Source organism: Heterocephalus glaber, unplaced genomic scaffold (assembly GCF_053883595.1).
Source record: "Heterocephalus glaber isolate CG9 unplaced genomic scaffold, H.glaber_assembly_v1.0 deba00001806, whole genome shotgun sequence".
NCBI lineage: Eukaryota > Metazoa > Chordata > Mammalia > Rodentia > Bathyergidae > Heterocephalus > Heterocephalus glaber.
In genome coordinates, this window is record NW_028258481.1 from 566678 (window position 1) to 591488 (window position 24811).

Sequence of the window (24811 nt, forward strand, 5' to 3'; positions counted from 1 at the left end):
AAGTTAGACACTGTATAGACAGGAAGAGGACCGGGGAAAAGAAGGGAGAGAGGAGGGAGGGGCAAAGATATAAAAATGATCAAGATGTGATAGGTATAGGCACCAATTTCCTAAGATGAGTGTAGCTGCTATGCGTGGCAAACACATAATATTTAAATGTTTTGGTAAAGTCTGCCTGGCATCTCTCTGGACACTCCATCAATATCCTTGTCTTCCGTATGTTTCAGGGTGGGGAGGAGTGAGCCATGAACTCAACGGCCTGCCTTCTTCAATACTTCACATCCTAAAGTGCTTTGTGGTCAACATTTTTCACTAAGGCCAGAAAAGATGAAAGACTGATTTTTCACCCGTGGCCCTGCCCTTCTGCGTGTGAGAAACAGGTGTGCAAGGATGGTGGAACACACAAAGCAAACTCGGATCCTCGCCGTTTCAGACTGCGCGCCCCGCGCATCTGCGCCTGCGCACCCCGAGGCGGGCATGCGCAGGGGGAGCGCGGTTGCCTGGGAGACCCTGTTACCTGGGCGCCTGAGGACCAGCAAGTTGGGCTCTGCCACCTCTGTGATGCCACTCGGCGGGGTCCGGGCACCCAGCGCTGAGGGCCACCCAGGCAGGACTTGCCTCTTCAGCCTGGGCCCTGGTGAGGAGCCAACGGGGACCCCATAGGCTGCCGGGACCTGAGCGCGCGATAGGACAGGCTGGGCAGAGGAGTAAACTGCGAGGGGGCGGAGGCCTCAGTCCTCTGCAGGGTCCGGAGGGCGCCCCAGGGCGGCCTGCCTGTTTAGGGGGTGACAGCGGGCCTGGGGGCGCGCCCGGGGGCTTGTGCTCGGGCTGCTTTTGCCTTAGTGAAGAGGTCACCAGCAAACAAAGACGAACCGCTACTTTCTTACTTTCTATTGATTTTATAAAAACGGGATGCATGGTTGGGTGGTAGAATAGCCGAATGTAGAATACTTGTACTTCTTTCTTCCATCAGTTAAGCTGGGGGTTGTAAACACACAGGCAAACACATTATTTTTTCTGATTAGTAATTTGATGAATACTTCACTTAGGGTGGCTTTGGTGGCGGCTTGATAGCGATTCTAGTGATAATAAATATTTTATTCTCCCAGATCTCTTCATGCTTCTTTCCCTGTTAAACTGTGAAGAGAATTTCTGTGAAAAGAATTTATCTGTATACACAAAATGACTTATTTTTACTTTCCTGTTTTACGAAAAGTGACCATAGCAATCTTGATACAACTTTTCATCATTACACAAATTCTATAATTCTGTGATCTTTTATTTCATCAGGACAGAGATATTAAACTTGTTGCCTATAGGCCTAAACCCTTTATTAGTTCTCAGAGTGTATATAGTTTACTTCAGTTACTAACATACTGTTTTCTCTCTTTTGCTATCACTGGCTGTTGTAGCATTTAGAGACACTAAGAAAATAACTTTTAGAAACCAAGATTCATTAAAATAGTTGTCATTAAACTTTAAGTTTTGGAGTCATTTAGTCAGAACTTGCTCCTTTCTGAAAAGATCAAGACCAAAGTGTTGAAATCATCAGGTGGCATGACTCATGCTGTTGATTTATGCCTGACACACTAGCGTATGGAATTTTAGACCTACACAGGGATAAAGTCCCAAAAGGGGATAGAACTATTCCCTAGGATTTTATCTGGTGTAAATGTGATCTAAACACAAGGAAGAAATACAGGAATGATAGGGAAAAAAGGAACCGGAGATACCTTTAGAATAACAGGAGCAACTTTGATAACATCCAATAGGAAAGACAGTTCTTTTAATATACAGAGAAGAGCAAGGTGGCAGGTGTGTATCAGGAAAAACCACAGTTGGCCAATTGAAGCACAAGAACTTGGTTTTGAAAACATAACATGGCATTATAAATTGCATTAAATTAATTATTAATTGCAAATGAATTGTTGAGAGCTTTACTTTATCATCTAGAGACGCAGTTTACCACTAAGAGACAATATCTGTAAGAGACCAGTAATGTGTAGTCATGCAGCGAGGCTTTCGGGTCCTAGAGACTTATTCAGAACAGGTGAATGCAAAGTGATGCCTCCAAGAATCAAACCTCAGAAAGAAGCTGTTGCTTCTGAGTTGGAGAGGTAATTGCAAAACTGTTTTAAAAAATCAAATTTAGGTATTTTCTACTGAGAAAATCATACATATGTGTTTTGTGGGTTTTTTTAGAAGTTTGATAATGAAGATATCGCCAAAGGTTAGAAACAAAATCACCTAGAGGAAGTGCTGGTAGTATGGCGTGTGGAAGTGCACAAATCTCTAGAGCAGACAGCTTTGTTATAGGGGTAAGTAGTATTCCACTTTCATGATCATAAACTATTCCAGTTTTTGAAAGGGTGGTATTAATTGGAGACTGGATAAAGATGTGGTTTTTTTATAAAATGGAGTACTACTCAGCCATAAAGAATGAGAAACTAGAGACATTTATAGCTAAAGGGATGCATATTGAGGCCATCCTCTTAAGTGAAATAAATAGGACACACACATGTAATACCGAATAGATTCTCTGGTGTGAGAAACTAAAAGTGTAAATAAGGATCAAAATGTATAATAGATATTGTGAAATAGGAAGAAAAGGTCTAAAAGGGTAGGGAAAGTGGGAGGGGTAAGGGAAAGGAAAGAAGGGAAAAGAAAAAATATGAGAAAAGAAAAAAATGGAAACAAAGTCTTGCAAATAGAGAAGGGTGGAGGGGATGAAGGGAGGGCCGGGGAATGGGGAAAAAATAAGAACCAAGATGCATCATGTAGAGGTACAAGATCCCAATGATGAATGTAACTGTATTGCATACCTAAAATGTACCAATAAATAAACTTAATTTTAAAAAAGGGTGGTAACGTTGGATCTGGAAAAGGGCAGATTTAGTTCAATCAGAGGATAAAAGATAATTTTTTTAAATGTAGATTGTCTTCTATAAATTTTGATTGATCTCATGTCTCTCTTCATAAACAAAAATGTACTTAGAAGTAATTGTACTAACCAAACACACACATGCAGGATAGTAGAGAAAGCAAAATAAGTAGTAAAATTTTAGAAAGAGAATATATATATTGAGAATATGTATATTGAGAGGAACATATTGTTACTATTTTTATATCTGTGCGTTAAAATGATTATAAATTCATTTGTTCTAGTAAGCTATAAACCTGTTAAATTACAGACCATTTATCTAGTTCTCTCAGTAAACATCAAGGAATTACGAGGATCATGCACTTTGAAATCTGCAGAGGAGAAAACATTCTCACTAACTTTAACGTCTCCTTTCAATCTGGGTACTGTGTAGACCAGTTGTCCAAGTCTGCTTCCTGATTGTTAGCAGAGGTACTTACTTAATTTCTGAGATCAAAGACAACCTTGGGAATGGAATGAAACCCATGAGTCTTCTCCCAGAAGTGCCCTTCCTTTTTCTACATGAGAAGTTTAACTTCCTGGAACCAGTTCATTGGCTCTTGAGTAAGAACCATTTTTAAATTTTAAAAACCCATTTTGTCATCCACACACTTCCAAAGCCTTGACTATTTGGAATTTCATAGCCTTATAGAACAGTGTTCAGTGATATAGAGACATTCTTTTTCACCCTTTTAACCATGGGGATTAATTCTCTTGACAGCAATATGCCTACACAACAGGTATTCACTGAGGGCCTGCCCTGCATGGAGCACCACACCATAGGGAGAAATCCAAAGTCCGGCCCTCAGGGGCTTTCAATCTAGTGGGAAATATTTCTCCCAATCAAATCAAGACCCTCTAGAATGACACCATCTTTGCAAATTTGATGCATCAAGAAACCTTAAATTCTAAATCTATAATACATAAGGTTCTTATCAGAAAAGAGATGTTTCTCTTTTAAAAAGAAAATGTATCTTCTTCAAAATGTATCTTTATAGTCAGCCAATTGCATTAGTGTGTTTCATAGAGTACTTGATTTACAAAGATTTGCTAGAACCCTTAAGACATTAAATAGCTTCCTACTAAAGTTTATATGAAAATGAAAATAATATCCTGTCATTTTAAAGAGTAATTAAACATGCCGGGAATTTACCTCAGTGGTTCCACCACCTGCCCCACAAGCACAAGGACCTGAGTTCGATCCCCGGTACCAAAAAGAGTAATTAAATGTGATTCAGTGTATGAATTACCAGTTGACATATAAATTCCGAAATAAATTTACTATGACATATTTACTGTGAGAATAATTACAGTCTTAAAAACCAAACTTGAATAATAATTCTCCCCACTCTAACCTGTGTCTTATCTAACATGAAGACTTCACTCACGGAAGTCCAGCATGGATATCCTTTATATGGTTTTGTTAGATTGTGCCTCAGTCTAGCATACTTGTGAAAAAACTCATAGCAAGTATTCCTTGAAAGAAAAGGTAAACCTTTATAAGATTCAAAAAGTTATTCTCCTTCGTAAATTACAACATATAAGAAAATGTTGACTAGACAGCTTTCTGCATCCAAGTAGATTAGAAACCACGTTTCTCTGAACTACTCTCAATATTGATCCCTCGTGCCGTTACCTAGCAGGAGGAGAGGATGGCCAGTCGTATAACCAAATTGCTAACTGTCTTACGAGGTAATTGGCCAGAGCTACGCTTATGGACAACCTGTTGTTCCTGGTACAGCTAACTCCTATTTGGGAACCCTCGAGCTTTCCTGGCTAGGGCCTTCTGTCTGGGCTCATCAGTTCAGGAAATGCATTGCAAGTGCATGGTTATTTAACTGTCATCTTTTGAAAAGGCATGAATGTTTCTTTTAGTTAAGACTTATTGGAATTGTGTTTTACATTACACTGTTCAATACTAATAATATTCTCTTCCCACAGACTATCCAGATTATGCTTGGCATCTTTAATGTTTTAATGTGGTATTTCCTGTTGGTTTTATATATGGGACAAATTAAAGGAGTCTTTGGGAAATACGAACCTTTAACATACAGAACAGGATGCACACTGTGGGGAGTTTTTGTGAGTAGACATTTATATGGATTTAATCACTCAGTGAATAATATCCATGTCAATAGTAGAAGGTTGGAAAATTTTTCTAAACAAAAAAGAGGGAGCCAGGTGTGATGGTAGATACCTGTAACCCCTGAACTCTGGGAGGCAGATGCAGGAGGATCACAAGTCTAAGCAAATTAGCAAATTTAATGAGACCTTGTTTAAAAAAAAATTTTTTTGAAGAATTAAAATGTGTCCTATGCATGTATACATGTACCAGTTACCTGCAATGAAAGCAGTCATGTATTGCAAACATGTACTGATAAGAAAAGGAGGCTGGGTGCATCTCAGTGCAAAGGACCTAGGTTCAATCCTCTGTACCACATTAAAAAAAAATAGAGGTCTTTGCTGTGCATTTGGCCACTATGTAAAATGATTGTCTACGTCTCCTACATAATGGTTCAGCAGAGATTCCTAACGTCTGTTTTCAGGGGGACTCTGTAACTAAATGCCACATTGGTAACTTATCCAAAGTTAAATTCTTTCAGCAAATGTGTTTTGAGCACCATTGATTTATAAGTGCTGTTTCCAGAGATGTGGGTACAAGAGTGAATACGGAGTGACAGTGGTGGGGTGGATTGTCCTGAGATAATCAAACACAAAGAATCTTGGGCAGGACTTCTCAGGCTATCTGTGACTGATATGACCACCTGCATTCTGTCCACTATTCTTTATATACTCGTGTTACTAGTGACCCCAATGTGACGTTCACTAACTATTACCTTTTGATAACATCATTACTTCATGATGGAAAGTTGTCCTCATCCCTTCCACTAAACTTTCTTTAAATTTTGTTAGTATTGTAAAAATAATTGACTTAGAAGAGGGAATTTTTAAAGACCATTTAAGTTGGCATTCTTATCAATGAGTATTTATACATGTCTCTTTTTTGTCCAGTTTATCATATCAGGAGCTTGCATAATAAAAGCAACAAAGAATCCAACTCAAAGCATGGTAAGTTGAAATGTTTGAGATATCTCTAGATATCACTTATCACAAAAGTAAATAATGTGTAAACCATGAAGGAATCTACCCTCCCTATAAAACACATGAAGAAATTAAGTAAAAATCCAATATCATATAAATTAATGTAGACAAATATGCAGTAGATATCATGTATCGTGACTACCTTATGTAAACACTTCTAAATTTAAATGGAGTTTTGTTTTGTCTGATGTTCTACCTTTTAGCATTACATGAATATTAAGACTAGACAAAATTATCAGACCTAGGCCGGGGATTTAGCTCAGTGATTCCGGCGCCTGCCTTGCAAGTGCAAGATTCCAAGTTCGATCCCCGGTACCAAAAAAAAAATTATAAGACCTAATGCCTTTATGTGTAGACATTACAGTGCTGTAAAACTTCATTTTCTGAACCATCCAATCTGGAAGCAGGATTATGTCTTGTAACAAAGTAAGGTATTTGCCGAGAAAAAAAGATCTATGGTGTAGGTGGAAGGATATTGGAAAGAAAAATAATCTTAGAACTAAAGATTCTAAAATTGTAGAATTAAAAAATAGTCTTTGAATCTTAGAGCTGAAAGAAATTAGTCTGCTTTTTACACACAATGGAGTATTACTCTGCCATAAAGGATAAATTTGAGACATTTGTAGGAAAACGGATGCACCCTGAGATCATAATGTTAAGTGAAATAAATCAGACACACAAGCTTAAATACTGCATGGTTTCTGTTATATGAGAATCCCAAAATATAAATAAAGAGCAAGATAAAAGATGGATACCAGGAAGTAGAGAGACAGCTCTTTCTCAGATGAGAAGGGGATGAAGAAAAATTAAGATGACTTATGTCCGTGGACCAACTCCACACAAGGAATGTAAACATTATATACTGCAGCATATACCCAAAAAGGAACCCTGGTGTCTGATTAAATTGGATTAAAATCCCAGATTACAAAATGCAATATGTTTGTACCCCAGTGGAATTGGAAGATTGATGCTTATTAGCTTGATGGTATTTTAATGTTTCCTCTAGATTAATTGGGTTTCCTATAATCCAGAAAAATATTTGCATAAATTGTGAGCATACAGATACTTCTAAATCCTCACAACTGGATCACCTTATTAGCAAAACAAACAATTTAAACAAAATGTCCATTCTGAATATAATAAACTTCTTCTGTCTCCCTTTCAGATTGTGTCTTCTTTAGGCCTGGATATCTTATGCATAATTACTGGGTTGATTGCAATAGTTCTGACAGTGGTGGAGTTGTCTAAATTTAAAACTGTGTCATATAAGAATTATGGACAAGCGGTAAGTGACAAATTCTAGAGAAACATCTTCATTTCAAAATTATTTTTTCAGTTATTTTGAAGACTTAGGAGGCAAAATTAGGCATTTATTTCTCATTCAATGCTTTGATTTACTAGTAAGCTCTTGATTGAAAGTTTTAATTCAAAATAATTCTAAGATATACAATTTTAGGAAATATTAATAAACTATTTGAACTCTTTTTTTTTTTTTTTTGGTACCAGGGATCAAACTCAGGTCCTTGCGCTTGCGTAGCAGACGGTAAAACCACTGAGCTAAATCCCTGGCCCTGCTATTTGAACTCTTGACTTGCCTAATTAAAATACAGCAAGGCTTCAGTGCTAAGGATCTATATTAGGCTTAGGGTCTATATTAGGCTTAGGGTCATTTATTATTCTTTTAATGCAAGAAAAAAATAATCCTTGAGCATAAAAACATTCCCAAAGTCAACAAAAGAAATGTGCTGTTGATACATACAATTCAAACTGTTGACACTTAATGATTTCTGAATTAGCACAGGATTTTCATAAACTCCTGTCTTGAATGCTGAATTCTGCTCCAAGTCCCCAAATGCTAAATATACAAAAGCCTGTCTTATTTCTAGTCCAGTATCCAATCACAAACTTTGTGCTGCAGAAATAACTATATTGCTTCCTGAGGCATTCTCTAGTAAGTGGCAGTATTTTTCCTGATACTACAATAGATTTATTTCAGTTGTGCTGACCTTAAATTCAGAATCACAGATGATCAGTCCTTTAGCAAAGGTTGTAAAAGTCGCCCAGCTTAGATAGCAGCACCTCCTCGTTTGACCAACAGAAGCAAATAGATAACAATTATAACAATGAATAGAAAAGTTGTTGTAGGTGGAGGATAATCTTCCTGCTCTTTCCTCCCCTGCATGTTCCTTCTCCACATGGCAGTGTGTTATACAGACGACCATTAGCAGAAAGAATCCAAACATAGAGACCAGAAGCCTGGAGGGCGGTGATGGAAATGAAAGAAAATGCAACACCACAAAATAGATTGTGTGTGATACATGATGACTTAAACAAACATGACCAGATTCTCCCTATAAATTGTGAGAAATTCCTTCTTGCCCTGGAGGCAGAATATGGAAATCTTCAGTTCTAATTCTGAAGGCAGACAGTAAGGAGGGAAGATTTAAATTCTTCAGGATCTAATTGTTTAGGGCCCTGAAGCACAACTGTCAAGACCTGCCCTGTTAGTCTGTTTTCAGTTCCGTAGCAAAGTAACTGCAGCTAGGTACTTACAAAGAAAAAGAGGTTCATGTAGCTCACAGATTTAGAGAAGAAATCAGAGTGCTGGGCTACAAGTGAGGGCCTGGTGGCAGATGGCTTTGTGGCAGGGACAGCCACAAAGCAAGACAGGAAGCCAGAATCGGGGTGGGGCGGGGGGGGGCTGCTGTCTGTCTCTAATATCAGCCCTGTCTCTCCCAGGCACAAACCAGGTTCTTAAGAGAACGATGCTCATTCCTCCCAAGAACTGTGCCTCTGGGGCCCTGACCCTCTCCTGCCTCCAGCAGAGACCTCACCTCCCACACATCCCCTGAGGGCCACACTCAGCTCTGTGGGACTCAGTGCCTGCCTTCCGCAGTCAGGATTGCCAACCCTCACAGGCTGAGTCCGTCTGATCTGAACTTAGTATTAATCATCACTTTGTAATTTCCCCCAAGTCACAAGTTTTAGCTTTGTTTGCCATGATTAGTTATACAAAATGAGCTTGTATATTAAACCTTCATACCTTTTCCTAGTGGCATTGTAGGGTTATATACTTACATTTATTAAGGTAACCAACATTCTACAAGATTTTCATGTGACAGTTTTTCTGATGCAAGCAAAGGACTCAGCTAAACCCACAAGCTCATGAAGTTGTCAAGGTGCCGAGTAGGTTCAGCTGACCCCCAGAGTGCATGCCTCTGAACTGTGCTCCCTGTACACACACAACCACGTTGCACGTATTCAAACACTACCCTCAGTACTGCCAGTGTGTGACCCTTTGAGGAAGCTTAGCTTGTGTTGCAGCGTCCTTGTGCATAAGTGGGGAATGTCCATCCAGGTGTATTCATTCACTGCTCTGCTCTTTTCCCACACTCCTGGCTTATTTGTCCTGATGGTTAGTTTGACTTTTCTGCTTGGATATATTTCAATTCTTATCATTTCAAAGATACACAATCAAAATTATTTACCTCTTTGAAAGTACTATACTGTAAAACTTCCTTGTTTCAATTTCCTAAATCCAAAATTTCAACCTTGACCTCTCTCTTTCCAGTATCTTATTCTAAATATCAAATTTATACCAAATATCATTTATTCTTAATTTGAATTTTTAAAATTAGGATTCTGTTGATTTTAAGTGACCAGAATACAGAAGTACGACCCTAAGTTGACGTTAGCACAAAAGAGCGCACTTGCTGACTTAACGTTGGTCCAGAAACAGTGTTGCTTTGATTTGAAGACTTTCTGGATATCAATGGCTTTCAGTGACCCTCCTGTTCCTTATAGTTATTGACATATTAATCTTATCATGTTAACTTTATATTACTTTTCTATCTTTTCTATTTGATTATAAACTCTGAGGAAGTTTTTATATCATTGTTCCTACCAACTAGTTCTACCACCTAATAAGTTTCTTGCATATAAGAGACATTAAAGCCAACAAAGATAGAGGGAAAAGAAGGATGGAAGCAGAATTCTAGGTCTGAGTATAATTCTTGTCTTTACATAGCCAGCATAAAAACTTCCTTAGGATGATCTCCAGTATAATTCATGTGATGCACCAATCATATGTATATGTGGCTGAAAGTATCTTTCCAATAGCAACCGAAATTATCTGTTTATCCCACAAATGACAATCACCTTGTGCTTCAGTATGAAATATTCTTTGAACCTGTTAAATTTATAAATAATTTCATAAAATATCATAGCAATATTTATGTGAGGTTTTTATCACCACAAATTTAAAGTTAAGTAAGTTTGTAATTAATAATAGCTTCCTTAATAGACAAGAAGATTGTTTGTCTAAAAACCTCTTGGCAGCCACCTTATTAGAGATAGAGTCAAATCTTATTAATGGGAGGGTTTAGACAGTGGGCTGGCTGTGCCAGGGATGCTCTAGTAAGAACAGGACAAAGGTCCAGGATGGAAGCCACAAACAATGAAGCAGGAAGAAGAGCATGAAAAGTGAAGCAAGAAACAGCAGAATAAAAATGCTGGAGAAATCAAACAGTGAAAGAGGTCTATTCTTCTTTCCCTTTATTCTTATACCTGAAGCTCCTTCTAAGACCATCTTTGCACTTACTAAAGATAATAATCCAAAATTCCCCCTATTTCCTCATTACAGAAACTGGGGAGGGAAGTTTCGCGTGTGTTACTGATCGTCTACCACCTGGAAGTTTCCATTGCCCTTACACATGCGATCTTCATGTGTGGCAGTTTGGTAAGTGTTTTCTCGGGAAGACTGACCACTGTTGATTTCTAGTGAGCTTATTATGAGGAGATAAAGTGCACTATGCATTATGTTTAGAAAGAATAAAAATGAAATGTGAGATAATCTTTACTTTTTCTTGTAGCTTATAAATGGAAAACATAAAATTATAAAAATATGTAAAACTATAAATAATTTTTAAATTATAGAATAAAAATGAATGTTCCCATGTAGTCCTCGTATACCCATACATCCAAATCTATTTAAAAAAGGACATACAACACAATTTGCTTTCCTACTAATTACGTGTCTGATCATAGTCACAGTATTTTGTCATGTGCAATTTTTGCAACTATCTTAAGCATTTTTCCATTACAAAACATATCTAAACAAGGCTTTTTATTAACTTCATTGTATTTCTTAGTATTTAGTATTCCTTTCTTACTGCATATTCAGCATTTTTCCAGGTTTTTTTCAAAATTATAAGCAATGACTCAATGAACATTTCAATACAAATATGTATACATGCAAGAGACTACTGTTTCTTTAAATGATATATTCCTGAAAGTGTAATTGCAGAAACAAATTTCAAAAATGCCTAACAATTCACCATGCCACAAAGGCTTATTAGAAATATCATTCCCTCACAGGCTTAAAATAACTAAATAGCTAACACTCATTCATTTTTTCCTCAGACATTAGTGGAGAGTCTACTATTTGATAGGCATTGCAATAGGCAGTAAGGATGCCAAGATTAAGAAGACAGGGGCTCCCACCAGCAGAGAGGCTGCATTCCAGCGGAGGGAAGAGAGCAAACAGGAGAGAACCCTCAGAAGCAGGTCTTAACAATAAAAACCAAGAATAAAAAAGTGTAAAAGTTGGTAGATAATCAGAGACCACATACTTCAAGGGAAACCGACTCCCCACAAGTAGTAGAGGCAGGTCCCTAGAATGATAGTTACAGCCGCCACTTCTCGGGGAGATGAAGCAATCAGAATTTGCAGTTGCTACAACTCATTTTGTAAAATGGCCAGTTTTCAGCAACACCAAAATAGTGACCAATATAATGAAAAGAGCACTGTAGAGATACAGTCTCTTGAGGACAGGGGAAGACAAATACTATACTTAACAAAGAAAGGGGCTGGGGATTTAGCTCAGTGGCACCATGCCTGCCTCACAAGCACAAGGTTGTGAATTCGATCCTCAGTACCAAAACAAAAAAACAAAGAAAGATGTCAATAATCTAAATATGTTTGAAAAATTATAGGATGGCAATGTTGACTCATCAAATGACACTATCAGCAATTATTTTTAAAAACAAAAATTCTGAAGTTGTACTCTAAGAATGCAATAACTGATGTGAAAAACTCACTGGAAAGGCTGAAGAACAGGTTTGAGCAGACAGAAGATAAAAATCAACCAATAGGAAGATAGCACAAAAAAGATAAATCCAAAAGACAGTGGAAAAAAGAAGTGAACAGAGCCTCAGAAACCACTGAGGAAACATTTAGAAAGGTTTTTTTTTAATGTCCTATTAACCATTTTCATTTTCATTTTTATTTTTATTTTTTGGTACTGGGGATTGAACTCGGGTCCTTGCACTTGAGAGGCAGGTGGCAGATCCACTGAGCTAAATCCCCAGCCCCTGAGAATGTTTAATGGGAATCCTATAGAAATTGAGTAGTCAAGGGAAAAAAATGGAAGAAATAATGGCCAAATACTCAGCTAATTTTATGGAAAAGATCATTGTATACATGAACAAATTCAATGACCCCTAACCTAGAGTAAACAGAAAGCAATCCCTTCCTAGACACTTCTGTCAAGCTAAGTTTTAAAAAGAGAGAAAATATTAAAAGTAGCAAGAGAAACAATGGCTCAGTAAACAATGGAACAATAGTAAGGCTGACAGCTTCCTTCCCATCAGAAACAATGGAGTCCAAGAGGTAGTGGGGTAGAATATTAAAGTGCTAGAGAAAACTATCACTCAAGTAAGAATAGCCTTCAAAATTATCCTTCAAAAAATGTAGATGATAAAATAAAGACATACACAGTGAACAGAGAATGAAATGCCGTGCAAGAAACACTGAAAAGAGATGATGTCAAATGAAACTCAAATGCACATGAATATAAAGCACCATTAAGAGTAACCATAAGGGATTACAAACATCAGTATAAATACATTTTTGTATGTTCTTCTCTTTAACTTATTTAACAAGCAACTGCATAAACTGCATTGGGCTCACTCAGGTAATCCAGGGTAATCTCCTTAATTGAAGGTTGCTAATAAGCAACATTAGTTTTGTTCATCATAACTTCTTGGTTCTACCATTTAGCATGACAGTATTCATCCATACATAATACATAAATGAAGGTGTGATGGCTTTTTCTTCAATAAGACTTTGTTAGCACAAACAGGCAACAGGCCAGATTTACTCACACGTCACACTTTGCCAACCCAAGCTCAATACGTGCATGATGGAAAAGCTGCCGCTGCAGCTCAGTAGAGCTGGGGGCAGAATGTGCCTGGCTGTACAGGCACCGAGGGAAGAGCAAGGGGGTGGAGCTGCGTGGGAACACAGTTGCGGTATGTTACTGGGATCAGCATTCATCCGAGATAGATTGTGACCACGTGTATATTTAGGACTGAGAAAACTGGAAAGTATACTGTAAGGATCAAAGGAGTTGACACACAGTAATTTTATGACAGGTAAGGGAAGGACACAATACATGAGATATAGAGAAAAGAAATGGTAAAATAATAGACACAAATCATTTCAATAACCACATTAAAATACATTAAAACTGAAGGAGAAGGCCCGGGGATTTAGCTCAGCGGTTCTGCTGCCTTCCTCGCAAGTGCAAGGTCCCAAGTATAATCCCCAGTACCAAAAAAAAAAACTAAAGGAGATACTAGTAAGTGCCCAATAGAATGGCTGAGTTTCAAAATACTAACAATTCCAAGTGATAATAAAGACTACAGATAAAAGAAGTTTCACACTCCTACTTAGAATATAAATGATCACAACAGCTTTAAAAGCCATTTGGGAAGTACCTTCTAAAAATTAGATGTGCATAATCCTACACAGTTAGTAATTAATCCCTTAGTATATACCCAGTGTTGGTCAGATGTACTCAGATACATTCCCAATAATAATATGGAGCAGTCTTCATAATAACTCCAAAGTGGCAACACACAAATGTGACTGACTGGGGAATATATCAGGGCAAATGACTCTAATGAAATGCTGTATAACAATTAAGTGACATCCAACTACACTTACAAACATGAGGGAATTTTAAACATGTTTCATATAAAAAGCCAGACTCAAAGACTGTGTATGGTCCATTCGTAAAGTTTGAAACAGGAAAAATAAAGCTAAACTGGTGATAATTAGGGATGCAAGCTTAGTTGGTGGAGCTAGAAAGGCTCAATAACCTGAAAGTCAAAGTGATATCTGGGAAGTGAAGAATGGGTAATGGCTGAATCATGAGATGCTAGGGTGAATGTGGAGGTGCCGGCATCTATTGTGTTCAAGAAGATGATTACTATTTTTGATGTGGAAATCAGGAAGCATACCAAAAGTTACAAGTGCTCCAATAGTAATTAAGAAAGAAAGTTAAGGTGGGAATGGGGCAGAAATAGGACTCAAGAAACTTTAAGGGCTTACTCTATAAACATCAGTACACTGTGTGTTTTTAAAATGTGATTTGTAAGAAGCCGATTTTTTTCCAGAGTCAACAACATGATGATGTTTCCACGCCTGCTACAGAGGAGGCTGAAAGTGCTTTGTGAAAACCTTAGAAAGGCAGGATTTCTACTGATGCCGATACCTGATGTGGGTGCTATGATATTTTGGTATAACAAAGCTGCTGCAAAACCTGCAGATTTTATGCAAAAGAAAATAGAAAACAAGTTGAATTTTTCTCCTCAACATTCAAGAAATTTCTATATGCACTTTTCTAGGCTCCAAGGAGAAAGCTTTTTCCTACCTAAGGATGTGATTATTACAAGGAAGAATTTGTTATCTAGATAGTATGAACAGCTGTCAACATCCCACAAACTTTTATGGAGCACTCTAAAACACACTTTTTCTCTAGAGTGCAGGCTAAAGACTTCAAGTGTGATGTTGTGTAACTCATAAGAAAATATTGTCTCCCTATGAGAAAAAAAATCATATTTCACATTCTAAGTTTGTCAGCGGAACTAGCTTTTCCCTTAACAAAGTATGGCAAAGGCCACCAATTCAGAGTCGCTCATTGTTCCTTGACTTTCACCGCTCCTCATTAAAGTTCCTTTCTGCTCCAGAAGTCTCTGCCTTCTTTCTTCCTCGTTCCCTCCCCAACTTCCTACTTACCATTGTTTGGATCATCTGTCCAATTACTTTTCAAAGCAAACTTCCTTTGCACAAGAAGTTCCCAGGAATCTGTTCTGAATTCAGTTGTTTCTCTTCTAATATGGAACATTGCTTCGGAAAGCTTTGCTCGGGGATATTATCATACCAGTGAGTACACGCAGCTCTCTTCAATTGTGCTGCGGGGTTTTGTTTTTGACTGGGGACGGCTGGCGGGGGGCGGGGGGGGGTATTCTGCTGCCTCAAGCTGTTTCAGCACTTTTTATCAACTATTGTTAGGAATTTTTGATTCCACAAATGTCAGTGCTTAGCCCATTTCGTTCAATGCCCACTGTGTGCAGAATTCAATGTGTTCTGGAGTGTCAAAGATTAATAAGACACCTGACCACACATTTCTGTTTTGTGGAGGAAACAAGTAACAAATCAAGCTTCTGTGATACATTAATTAGCAGCAATATGAAGGAACAGAAATAGGGCAGAAGAATTAAGATTCCTTTTGTGAAATAAAAGTGACAATGTTTTATAAAACCTTTGAGCTGGGGATTAGTAGTTTACCAAGCAGATTGAAATATGTGATCCAAGTGACAGAGTTGCATTATTTGTTGGCCAGTAGGTTTAATAAGCTCACAGGCCTGGTTTTCTCTGATGTGGCTTTGTATCATGTATCAGAGTTGGGAGGACATTGCAGATAGAAGGATCAGCTCATCGAAAGTGTGGCAGAGAGAGGGCAGAACAAGATGGTGGAGTAATCCGGGGATGCCCTCACTCCCACAGAAACATCAACATGAACAACGATCTACACATAACATACCTTCTCAATGGCTAAGGAAAACAGGTAGAAGAACACAGCACCTGGTAATGGCATAGAAACAAAAGCCACATCGAAGGGAGTAGGAAAGACAGCTTCAGATTACCTGTGTCAGCCATCCCCCAACCTTAGGCAGTTCAGTGTGCAGAGACACTGTCTACTGTGGGTGAAGAGGAGGGAAATATGCACAAGACTTTGCCTTGAACCCCAACACTAAGCCTGCCACAATGAAAGCCAACACTGAGCAGACAGTCATGAACCCTGCCTTAGATAAGTACCTGTGGACTGAGCCTGGAGATCTCCCCCAGCACCGGGAAGTAACCAGTAGCCCTGGCAACGTACGCTCAATTTACAGTCCACAGCGCCAGCAGCAAACTGCAGCAGCCACAGACTTTAGGCGAACCTCAGAGGCAGACAGGCCTCACAGCAGCCATAGCGCTTCAGACGCACCTAACACTACCAGCCTCAGTGACCATGGGATTCCAGCCTGACATGCACTGCACTGGCCATAGTGGACTCAGGCTTGGAATATCCCTCAGTGCAACAGTAGACCCAGGCACAGGGGCCACGCCAGAGAGTCTTCCAGGGATGTCTGGTCAGGCTGATGTTTGAAGAGTCCTTCCAGACAGAAGCAGTCTACCAGGCTAGAATAACTGCTACCAGTGCACAGGTTATGGCCACAAGGGTCAAGGGCAGCCAAGGAGCTATGACATCACAAAAGAGTGTGCCAGTGACACACCCTAAAGAAATGAGCGTGTGTGAACAGCATGAGAAAGAATTCCAACTAACTGTTCTAAACCAGCTCAGCAAACTTCAAGAAAATATGGAGCAATGATCCAAAAAAGGATCAGAAAATTAAACATTGAAATAATGAAATCAAACAAAAATATTGCAGATAATTAAACTGAGTAAAATAAAATGCTACAGAAAGTGGCAATAGCAGAATTGATCAAGTAGAAGAAATAATCTGTGAATTTGAAGGCAGGTTGTTGCATGTAGAGGAGAAAAATGAAAAAGAATGAAGATTATGGGTTTTCTATTACAGTATCAAAAGCAAATACTTCAGGTCTGGGGATTTAGCTCAGTGGTTCCACTGCCTGCCTCACAAGCGCAAGGTCCTGAGTTCAATCCCCAGTACCAAAAAAAAAAAAAAACAAATACTTCAGTCACTAGGGTTCAAGACAAAAAAGATAAAACAGGATAGAAGCTTATTTAAGGAAACAACAAACTTTAAAACTGGAGAAAGATATTCAGGCACAGGAAGTTCAGTGTCTCCAATCATACTCAATGCAAATGCAACTATCACATAAAGGATGGGAAGCAGAAACGAAGCAGAGGGTCCTGAAAGCAGGAAGAAGAGAGAAGAACAACAACCACCACCACAGACTTCTAAGCAGAAACCCTACAGGCTGGATGACCGCAGGATAATACGCTCAGAGTGCTGCAGAAAAAGCACCAACATGAGCCCATGACGCGTACGAGAGCCAACAGCTGGCGCATGCACAGATTCCAGCCAGAGGCAGTAAGGGTGAGAAGCAAAGGAGACCTTTCATGCCCAGAAGAATCCAGTACTTTCCCATTGCCTGACCCCAAAGAAGTGGAAATAAACAACCTACCTGAGAATTCAAAATAAATGTTTTAAAGCACCTCAGCACACTCCAAGAAAGCACAAGAAACAATGCACTGAGCTCAAGAAAACAATAACTAAAAAGGGAAATTTAACTGAGTTAGAATTCAATTTTTTTAATTTAAAGCTTAAAAATCCACCAACAGAATTGATCAAGCAGAGAAAAAAAGGATATCTGGGATGCTGATACTAGGTTATTTGAAAATATACAGTCAGAGGAGAAAAAAGAAAAATACTGTCATATACAGGGCTTAAGAGACAGCAGCAAGAGAACAGGCGTTCACATTATGAGAGAAGAAACAGACCGAGACTGCCTATTTAAAGAAATAATAAGCCACCTTTTTTAATCTGGAGAAAATATCTAAATATCCAGGTGTGAGAAGCTCACTAATATTCATTCAAACCGAGTAAGGCCACACCCAAATGTAATTAAACTGTAAAAATAAAAGACAAAGACAGGAGCCTGAAAGCAGCAAAAAAAGAAAATATATCATATAAAAGGGAATTTGAGCAAGGATAACAGCAGATTTTCCAGCAGACAAGGAACAAGCCAGGACAGAGTGGGACAACACAAAATGATGAAGGGAAAACAATGCCAACCAAAAACGTGATCCTGTGAAGCTGGCTTTCAGAAATGCAGGATTCCCAGACAATAAAAGACAAGTGTATTAATCACCCCATTACTGTTCTACAACAAAAGGAATTCTCTCAGCCAAAAGAAGAAGATTCTACTTATTAAAACAAATATACATGAAACTCACTGGCAAAAGTAAGTACACAATCACTAGTCTAATACTATACTGAGGGAGTGTAAATTACATCTTTAGTAGTAATGTAAAAAGACAAAACATTAAAAAATAATGCTATAGGGAGGGATGGAGCAGTTGAAGGGGGCCAGGGAAAGGGGGAAAAATAAGAACTAAGAGAGATTATGTAAAGGTGCAAATTTCCAATGATGAATGTCATTATATTGTTTTGGGTTTTTTGTTTGTTTTTTTTCTTGGTACCGGGGATCGAACTCAGGACCTTGCGCTTCTGAGGCAGGCGTTGGAACCACTGAGCTAAATCCCCGCCCCAAAGTCATTATATTGTATACCTAAAATGCACTAATAAAATAAAATTTTAAAAAAATAATGCTACAATCATTTGTTATGGAATATACAGTATAAAAAGATAAAAATTGTGTCACCAAAAACTTAGAAAATTGTTGGAATGGATTAAAAGTGCAGAGTGATTTTATGTGATGAAAGTTACAATTTTATCAATTTAAAATACCCTGTTGAGGGGCTAGGGATTTAGCTCAGTGGTTCCGCCATCTGCCTAGCAAGCCCAAGAATCCGAGTTCGATTCCCAGTACCAAAAAAAAAAATGAAGAAGTAAAATACCCTGTTGTGTTTTATGCAAATCTTATATTTTGTGTGTGTTGTATCTTGCTAACTGCAAAGCAAAACCTACAAAGTATGATTGAAAAATACAGTGTAAGTTAAAATTTTTTCATTTAAATTTTCATGTTTAATTTTTTTTAACTATTGCAGTAAAAGACATTACCATGAATCTCCCTCAAAATATTCCCCCTTGCTTCAAACACAATTTCAAAAACAAATTTATCCCATTGACCTTGCCACTTTCTGAAGCAGCTCTGGAGTCCTCTTTCCTGAGTGTCTTTAGTTGTGCTGTTGTGGCTGCCTCAATGTCCAGAACTGATTCAAAACCTTGACCTTTTGTGGTCATTTTGACTTTGGAGAAGAGCCAGAAGTCACATGGTGCCAGAGGCAGTGAATAAGGTGGATGCGGACACAGCGTTGTGTTCTTAGGAGCCCATTTTTCCATTGGATGGTGCTCCGAAGCAGCTTTCACTGTATTTTGTATCACACTTTGTAAAGAGATGAGAAAGGATTTGGATGATTTGAGAAGAAAATGTGGCAAGAAATCATTGATCAAACAGGAAGGTGATTAAGAATGAAGTTTGAAAGATAGGTAAAGCCAGCTCTGCCTTATTGGCCCTATCAAGATTTCATGTAAACAGAGAGAAATTTCCAACTAAAGAGATGAGAAGGGGGAAGAGGTTTTTAAGACAGTGAAAAGTCTAGAATAGCACCACCCAATAGAAATATAATATGAGTCACATGTGTAATTTCAAAGTTTCCTAGTAGCCACCCTAAGAAAATAAATGGAAAATAAAAGGTTAATTTGAATAATTAGTTTGTAAAATGACCTGGGTCATCTAAACAAGCAGGATGAAAATTCTTGAGATACGTTACAGTCTTTCTTAAGTCAAGTCTTCAAAATTTGGTGTAGATTTTACACTTCCAACACACATCGATTCAGAGTAACTACATCTCAGCCACTCAGTAGCCAAACATGACTACTGACTGCTTTATTGGAAATGTGGGTCTTGAAGTGTCAGCAGAATTCACAGAAAATGTGCCCCCATTCTCCCCACCCAAGAAGTCTTTCCAGAAAGACTGAACAGGCTCTTCGAGAAGTGCAAAGCTGGGTTACCGGTCAAGGAAGCGAAACCCTGTGAAGAGCCGAGTATATGCCGGGGTCCTGCACAAAAGAAGGCAGAGTCCAAAGGACTCCGCCCCCCCCCCCCACCTCAGCGGGCAGCTTCAGTCTCTCCTTTTTTGCTGGGTTATTCTCACCAGCATATAAACGTGTTAGTATTTCTCCTGTAAAACAAAAACCTTTGGACTCTACTTCTGCCTCAGCATACGGCTACATTTCTTTCTTTCCTTTAAAAGCAAAATCTGTTTGTCTATCTGTATTGTCCCCAAATGGTCAGCACCTCCCACCAGCTCTGGAACCCATTCTAGTTAGGACCCAGCCTCCACCTCTCTTCGGAAATGACTTCTGCAACAGCAGTGACCTCCCTGCTGCAAAATATGAAGCCAACACCCTGGCCCTCCAGCAGATTCTTGCCGTCAACCCACGCGCTCCTTAGCTTCCTGGACTCTGCCAAGTTGCTCACCTTTCTGAACAAACCCCCGCCCCTAGGCTGCACCCTGCTCCTTTCCTGGATGTCCCGACCCCACCGGGCGAGCTCTTCACTGCTTCTGCCAAACGGGACACGCAGATCCTGCTTCAATCTATCACACAACTTGAGAGTCACCTGGCACCTCCTGCTGGCTGCTCCATCCCGCACTGGCCTTCGCAGTCACCCTGTGACTGTCGTGTAAACTGAGGCGCTAGACCATGACCTTTGAGTCGCTCGCAATTTTCTACTGTGCCAGACACTGCGCTCTTAACGTTTAGAGGCTTAAAAAGGGGGTGGAAGAGTTAAACAATCTGAAAAACCTGTTGTCACCCAGTGCGGACAATGTGTCTAAAAGTGCTTTATATGTTCCTTGGCCTATTCGTCTGGATTTCAATCTGTATCTATGATAATTGACTTCACAAGGCCAATTCCCCACAGTGAATGTAATCACTAAGTACTGCAAACATGTACTGATAAAAGTCAAAAGAATAAAAATCAATTTTTTAAAAAAAAAGAGGGCCGGGGATGTAGCTCAGTGGTGATGCCACCTGCCTCCCGAGCGCAAGGTCCTGAGTTCGATCCCCAGTACCCAAAAAAGAAAAAGAAATAGCTCTCCCTGGTACTGGCTTCACGGAGATGACCTGTTGTTCGGATGTCTGTCAGGACCAGATTCTAGCAGATCTGAACCTGACTCAGAACCTGACTTCAGTCAGAACGCCCAGAGGCGCCCGGAGGTGGGCGTGGTCTCCAGGGTGCGACCAGCAGCGAGGGAACAGCACAGCTCTGGCTTCGCGCGGATCCCTCCCCGCCCGGGAGAGGCCAGCTCGGCGCTCTGCTCCCAGGCCTCCTGCAGCTCGCGGCTGGCCCGCGGCCCCGCACAACCGTGGGTGGCGTTGGGACCACGCAGGCGATGCGGGCTCTCGGAGGAGGGTGGGCAGGGGCTTCCTCCAGGGCCTTAGAGAGCTGGGGCGAAGGGCACTACCTGCAAGGTCACGCCCTCCTGGCCCTGCGATCAAGTCAGTGAAGAAACCCGTGGCCCGGTGCGGACCGCACCGAGGACAGGGGCTGCAGCACAGCTTCCGCTGGAGCTGCGGTCGGTTTCTTCTGTTCGCTTCCCAGTTACAGCGCTGCAGGGGTTTCCTGCTGCAGAGAAAAGAGGCTGGGAAAGAGTGAACGCCACGGACGAGGTCACAGGGGAACTGGTAAGATCCGAACTCGAGTCTGTTAGACTCTTTCCGCTCTACCTTCCTGTTACAAGTTCCTTGTTTCCGAGCGTCAGTGAACATCCCAGGGGGCAACTTACACCTTAGCAAGTCATGGTGCGCATAAAGAGAAAGAGAAGACTCTGAAGACGAGATGTGGACTCGGGACGTGAGGAGAGGCGGTGGCTAAGGGGAAAGCCAGGGCCCTGAGGCAGCAGAGCCTGGGGAGGGCAGCTGAGGAGCAAGGCCATTCGATGACTGAACAGACTTTTCCGCTGCCCGAAATACAAACTAGCTCTCACTGGTTTGAGCAAACCTGGACTATTCATTGGATTCTTTGTGATAGATGCTCGTATCTTTACATAATGTAATGCCAAAGGTCAGGCAGATTTCTAAAGGAAGCTGGGCTAGGAGTTGGTACCATGGAGGGGGCGCGGAGAGGGGGGTCCGGGATGTAGCTCAGCGGTGCCACCGCCTGCCTTGCAAGCGCAAGGTCCCGAGTTCGATCCCCGGGACCAAAACTGAAAAGGACAAGAAAAAAAGGTGGGGAGCTCATTCCTTCTCCGCCTCTGTGGCTCTCTGAGCGCCCTCTAACGCCCTTTCTCCACCATCCCGTCCGCTAGTGTAGAGCAGGGCAGGGCCTCCGCTCCGGTGTTTGCGGCTCTCAGCGCCGTCCAGCCTGAGCAGTCTGGGAAGAGACTGCGGCCCCTGTAACACAAATCCCCCAAGTGCAGCAAAGTTAAGGAAAGTGTCTTGCAAGGGCTGTCCTGGCCCAGCGCGAGGGATACGTTTGCCTTTGTTCCAACCAGCTATGATCTAGGGCTCATTTCCACAGATATTAAATATGGACGCTAGAGGGGATCTCTAGGAGTTATACAGAACAACAAAGGTCATCCACAATTTTAATGACAGAAATCTGTGAGCTATAATTCTTCATGGATTGAACACCCCTTTATTTTCCTAGCGGCCCCCAACGTGAAGCCCACCTGTGCACAGTATAACGTAGAGCACTTCACCGCCCAGCCTGCCCTGCAGCTGACCCGGGCGTGTGACACAGACTCTTCCCCACAGGCACCCTTGAACCAGGCTATAACTCAGAAGGTAGCAACAATGAGGAGTAGACTTAGCCATGGTGGCCAAAATCCACTGTTTTCTGACCTGGGTCAGCCACGCATAGTAGCAATTGTACCCTAAAGGTTAGCAAGTGAGCAAAACATTTTGAGAAGTACATGTTGGATTTTGTCAAAATAATAATATTGGTGGTTTGGTAAGCAAACATGTCCTGGGGGACTATAAAGTATGGAAAATGAGCAGTGGAGAGCTAGACTCCCTCTCAAGTTTAGGTGCCTTGTCCAAGGCATCATTAATATTAACTTGTCTCCATATTTTCTTACAGAAAAGAAAAGCCATTAATCTCCTCATCTCACTGTTGTATCTTAGTGAAAAATGCCACAAAATCAGATACATATCAGAGAGGAAATGAAAATATTGGGGGTAAGAACTAAATGCTACTTGAATGAATGAATAACTACAGTGTCACAGTTTCTAAATTTCCAAGGGAGGAAGCTCTATCATGGACTTCCCAAATGTAGCAGGGTTAAAGAAAGTGTCCTGCAAGGGTTATGTAGCATCTATTTTTTCCACCTGTGGCCAGAGCACATAAGCTGTATATTAAAGTTAAATAAAGTAAAAATTATGAATCTATCCATTATTTTTTAAAACTCAGCACCATTACAACCTGTTCTTAATTTTAGAAAATATGCCCAGAGCCTGAAATGGATAGAAAATCTCTTTTTCTATCTATAAATAATTTTAACTCTCAGCTGATTTAACACTAAATGCAATGGTCAGATTGTAAGAACTACATTCACAGGCAGCTGCAGGTCACAGGTCATTGTGGACAGTGGTCACCATAGCACTGTGCTTGAACATGCCACCATTCTCCAGGCCATGTCATTAGCCACAGCGGGTATCCACCTTTTCCCACCAGATGATTCTATTATCCATCATGCTGCTGGATGATAGACCACATCAGGAGTCAAACCGGCAGTGTTAAGATTCACTGTAGAAAATTCCAAAAAGGGCCAGGGATTTAGCTCAGTGGTTCCACTGCCTGCCTTGCAAGCGCAAGGTCCAGAGTTCGATCCCCGGTACCAAAAAAAAAAAGAAAGAAAATTCCAAAAAAATCAAGGGCTAGGGGGTGGGTCCTAGAACTAATAAGTGAGTTCAACAAGGTCACAGGATACACCATCAATATACAATCAATACAAACAATGTCAATAATAAAAATGAATTGTATTTCTGTATGATAATAATTAACATGTAGAAATTGGCATTTTAAATGAAATACTATTTGCAATCACTCAAAAAATTACTTAGGTATACATCTAACAAAAGATGTACAGGACTTATAGTTCTAAAACTACAAAATACTGATGAAAGAATTCAAAGTAAGTTACATAAATGAAAAGATGTTTGTGGATTACAAAACTCAACATAGTAAAGATGTTGCATCTCCCCAAATTGGCATATAGATTTGTCACAATCCCTTGTGATATCTTTTGTAGATGTAGATGTTAACAAGATTATCTAAAATTTATATGGAAAGACAAAAGAACTAAAACATCTAGTTTTTTGAAAAAGGACAGTAAACTTGAAAACATTACAGTACTCAATTTTAAGATATTATGTAGCTACAGGTATCAAGTGTGATATTGTTCTAGCAAGAGACACACAGAAAAATGAAACAGAGCACAGTTCAGAAAGACTGTACAAACAGAGCTGGGTGATTTTGATAAAAGTAATTCACTGGAGGAAGTGAAGTGACGTTTTCTCAACAAACTGGATAGCCATTGGTTAAAAAAAGAGAGAGAGGGCCAGGGATTTCGCTCAGTGGTTCCACTGCCTGCCTCGCAAGCTAAGGACCCGAGTTCAATCCCCGGTACCAAAAATAAAATTAAATTAAATTTAAAAATAATAAATAAATAGAGAGAGAGAACTTATATAAAAATTAATTCAAAGTGGATCATAGATACAAATATTAAATGCTTTCAGGAGAAAGCATAGGAGAAAATGTTTGGTGTCTAGTAAGAAGTTC

The 24811-nt window shown here is 39.9% G+C and overlaps 1 protein-coding gene across 3 annotated transcripts; it reads left to right on the top strand.

Annotated features, from left to right (window-relative positions):
* The first annotated feature begins 472 nt into the window (after positions 1-472).
* On the top strand, positions 473-23386 carry Ms4a13 (membrane spanning 4-domains A13). Of its 3 annotated transcripts, XM_087203696.1 has the most exons (8): positions 482-637; positions 1954-2117; positions 2203-2318; positions 4862-5002; positions 5933-5989; positions 7188-7307; positions 10665-10760; positions 23111-23386. In XM_087203696.1, exons 3-8 carry the CDS (start codon positions 2268-2270, stop codon positions 23195-23197), a joined length of 552 nt encoding a protein of 183 aa, XP_087059822.1. In that variant the 5' UTR covers positions 482-637; positions 1954-2117; positions 2203-2267; the 3' UTR covers positions 23198-23386. The 3 variants fall into 3 exon arrangements, with proteins under 3 accessions (XP_087059821.1, XP_087059823.1, XP_087059822.1); XM_087203695.1 differs by lacking the exon at positions 1954-2117 and having other exon boundaries at positions 473-637; positions 23111-23382; XM_087203697.1 differs by lacking the exons at positions 1954-2117; positions 23111-23386 and adding an exon at positions 14482-15056 and having other exon boundaries at positions 473-637.
* The last annotated feature ends 1425 nt before the right edge of the window (positions 23387-24811 follow it).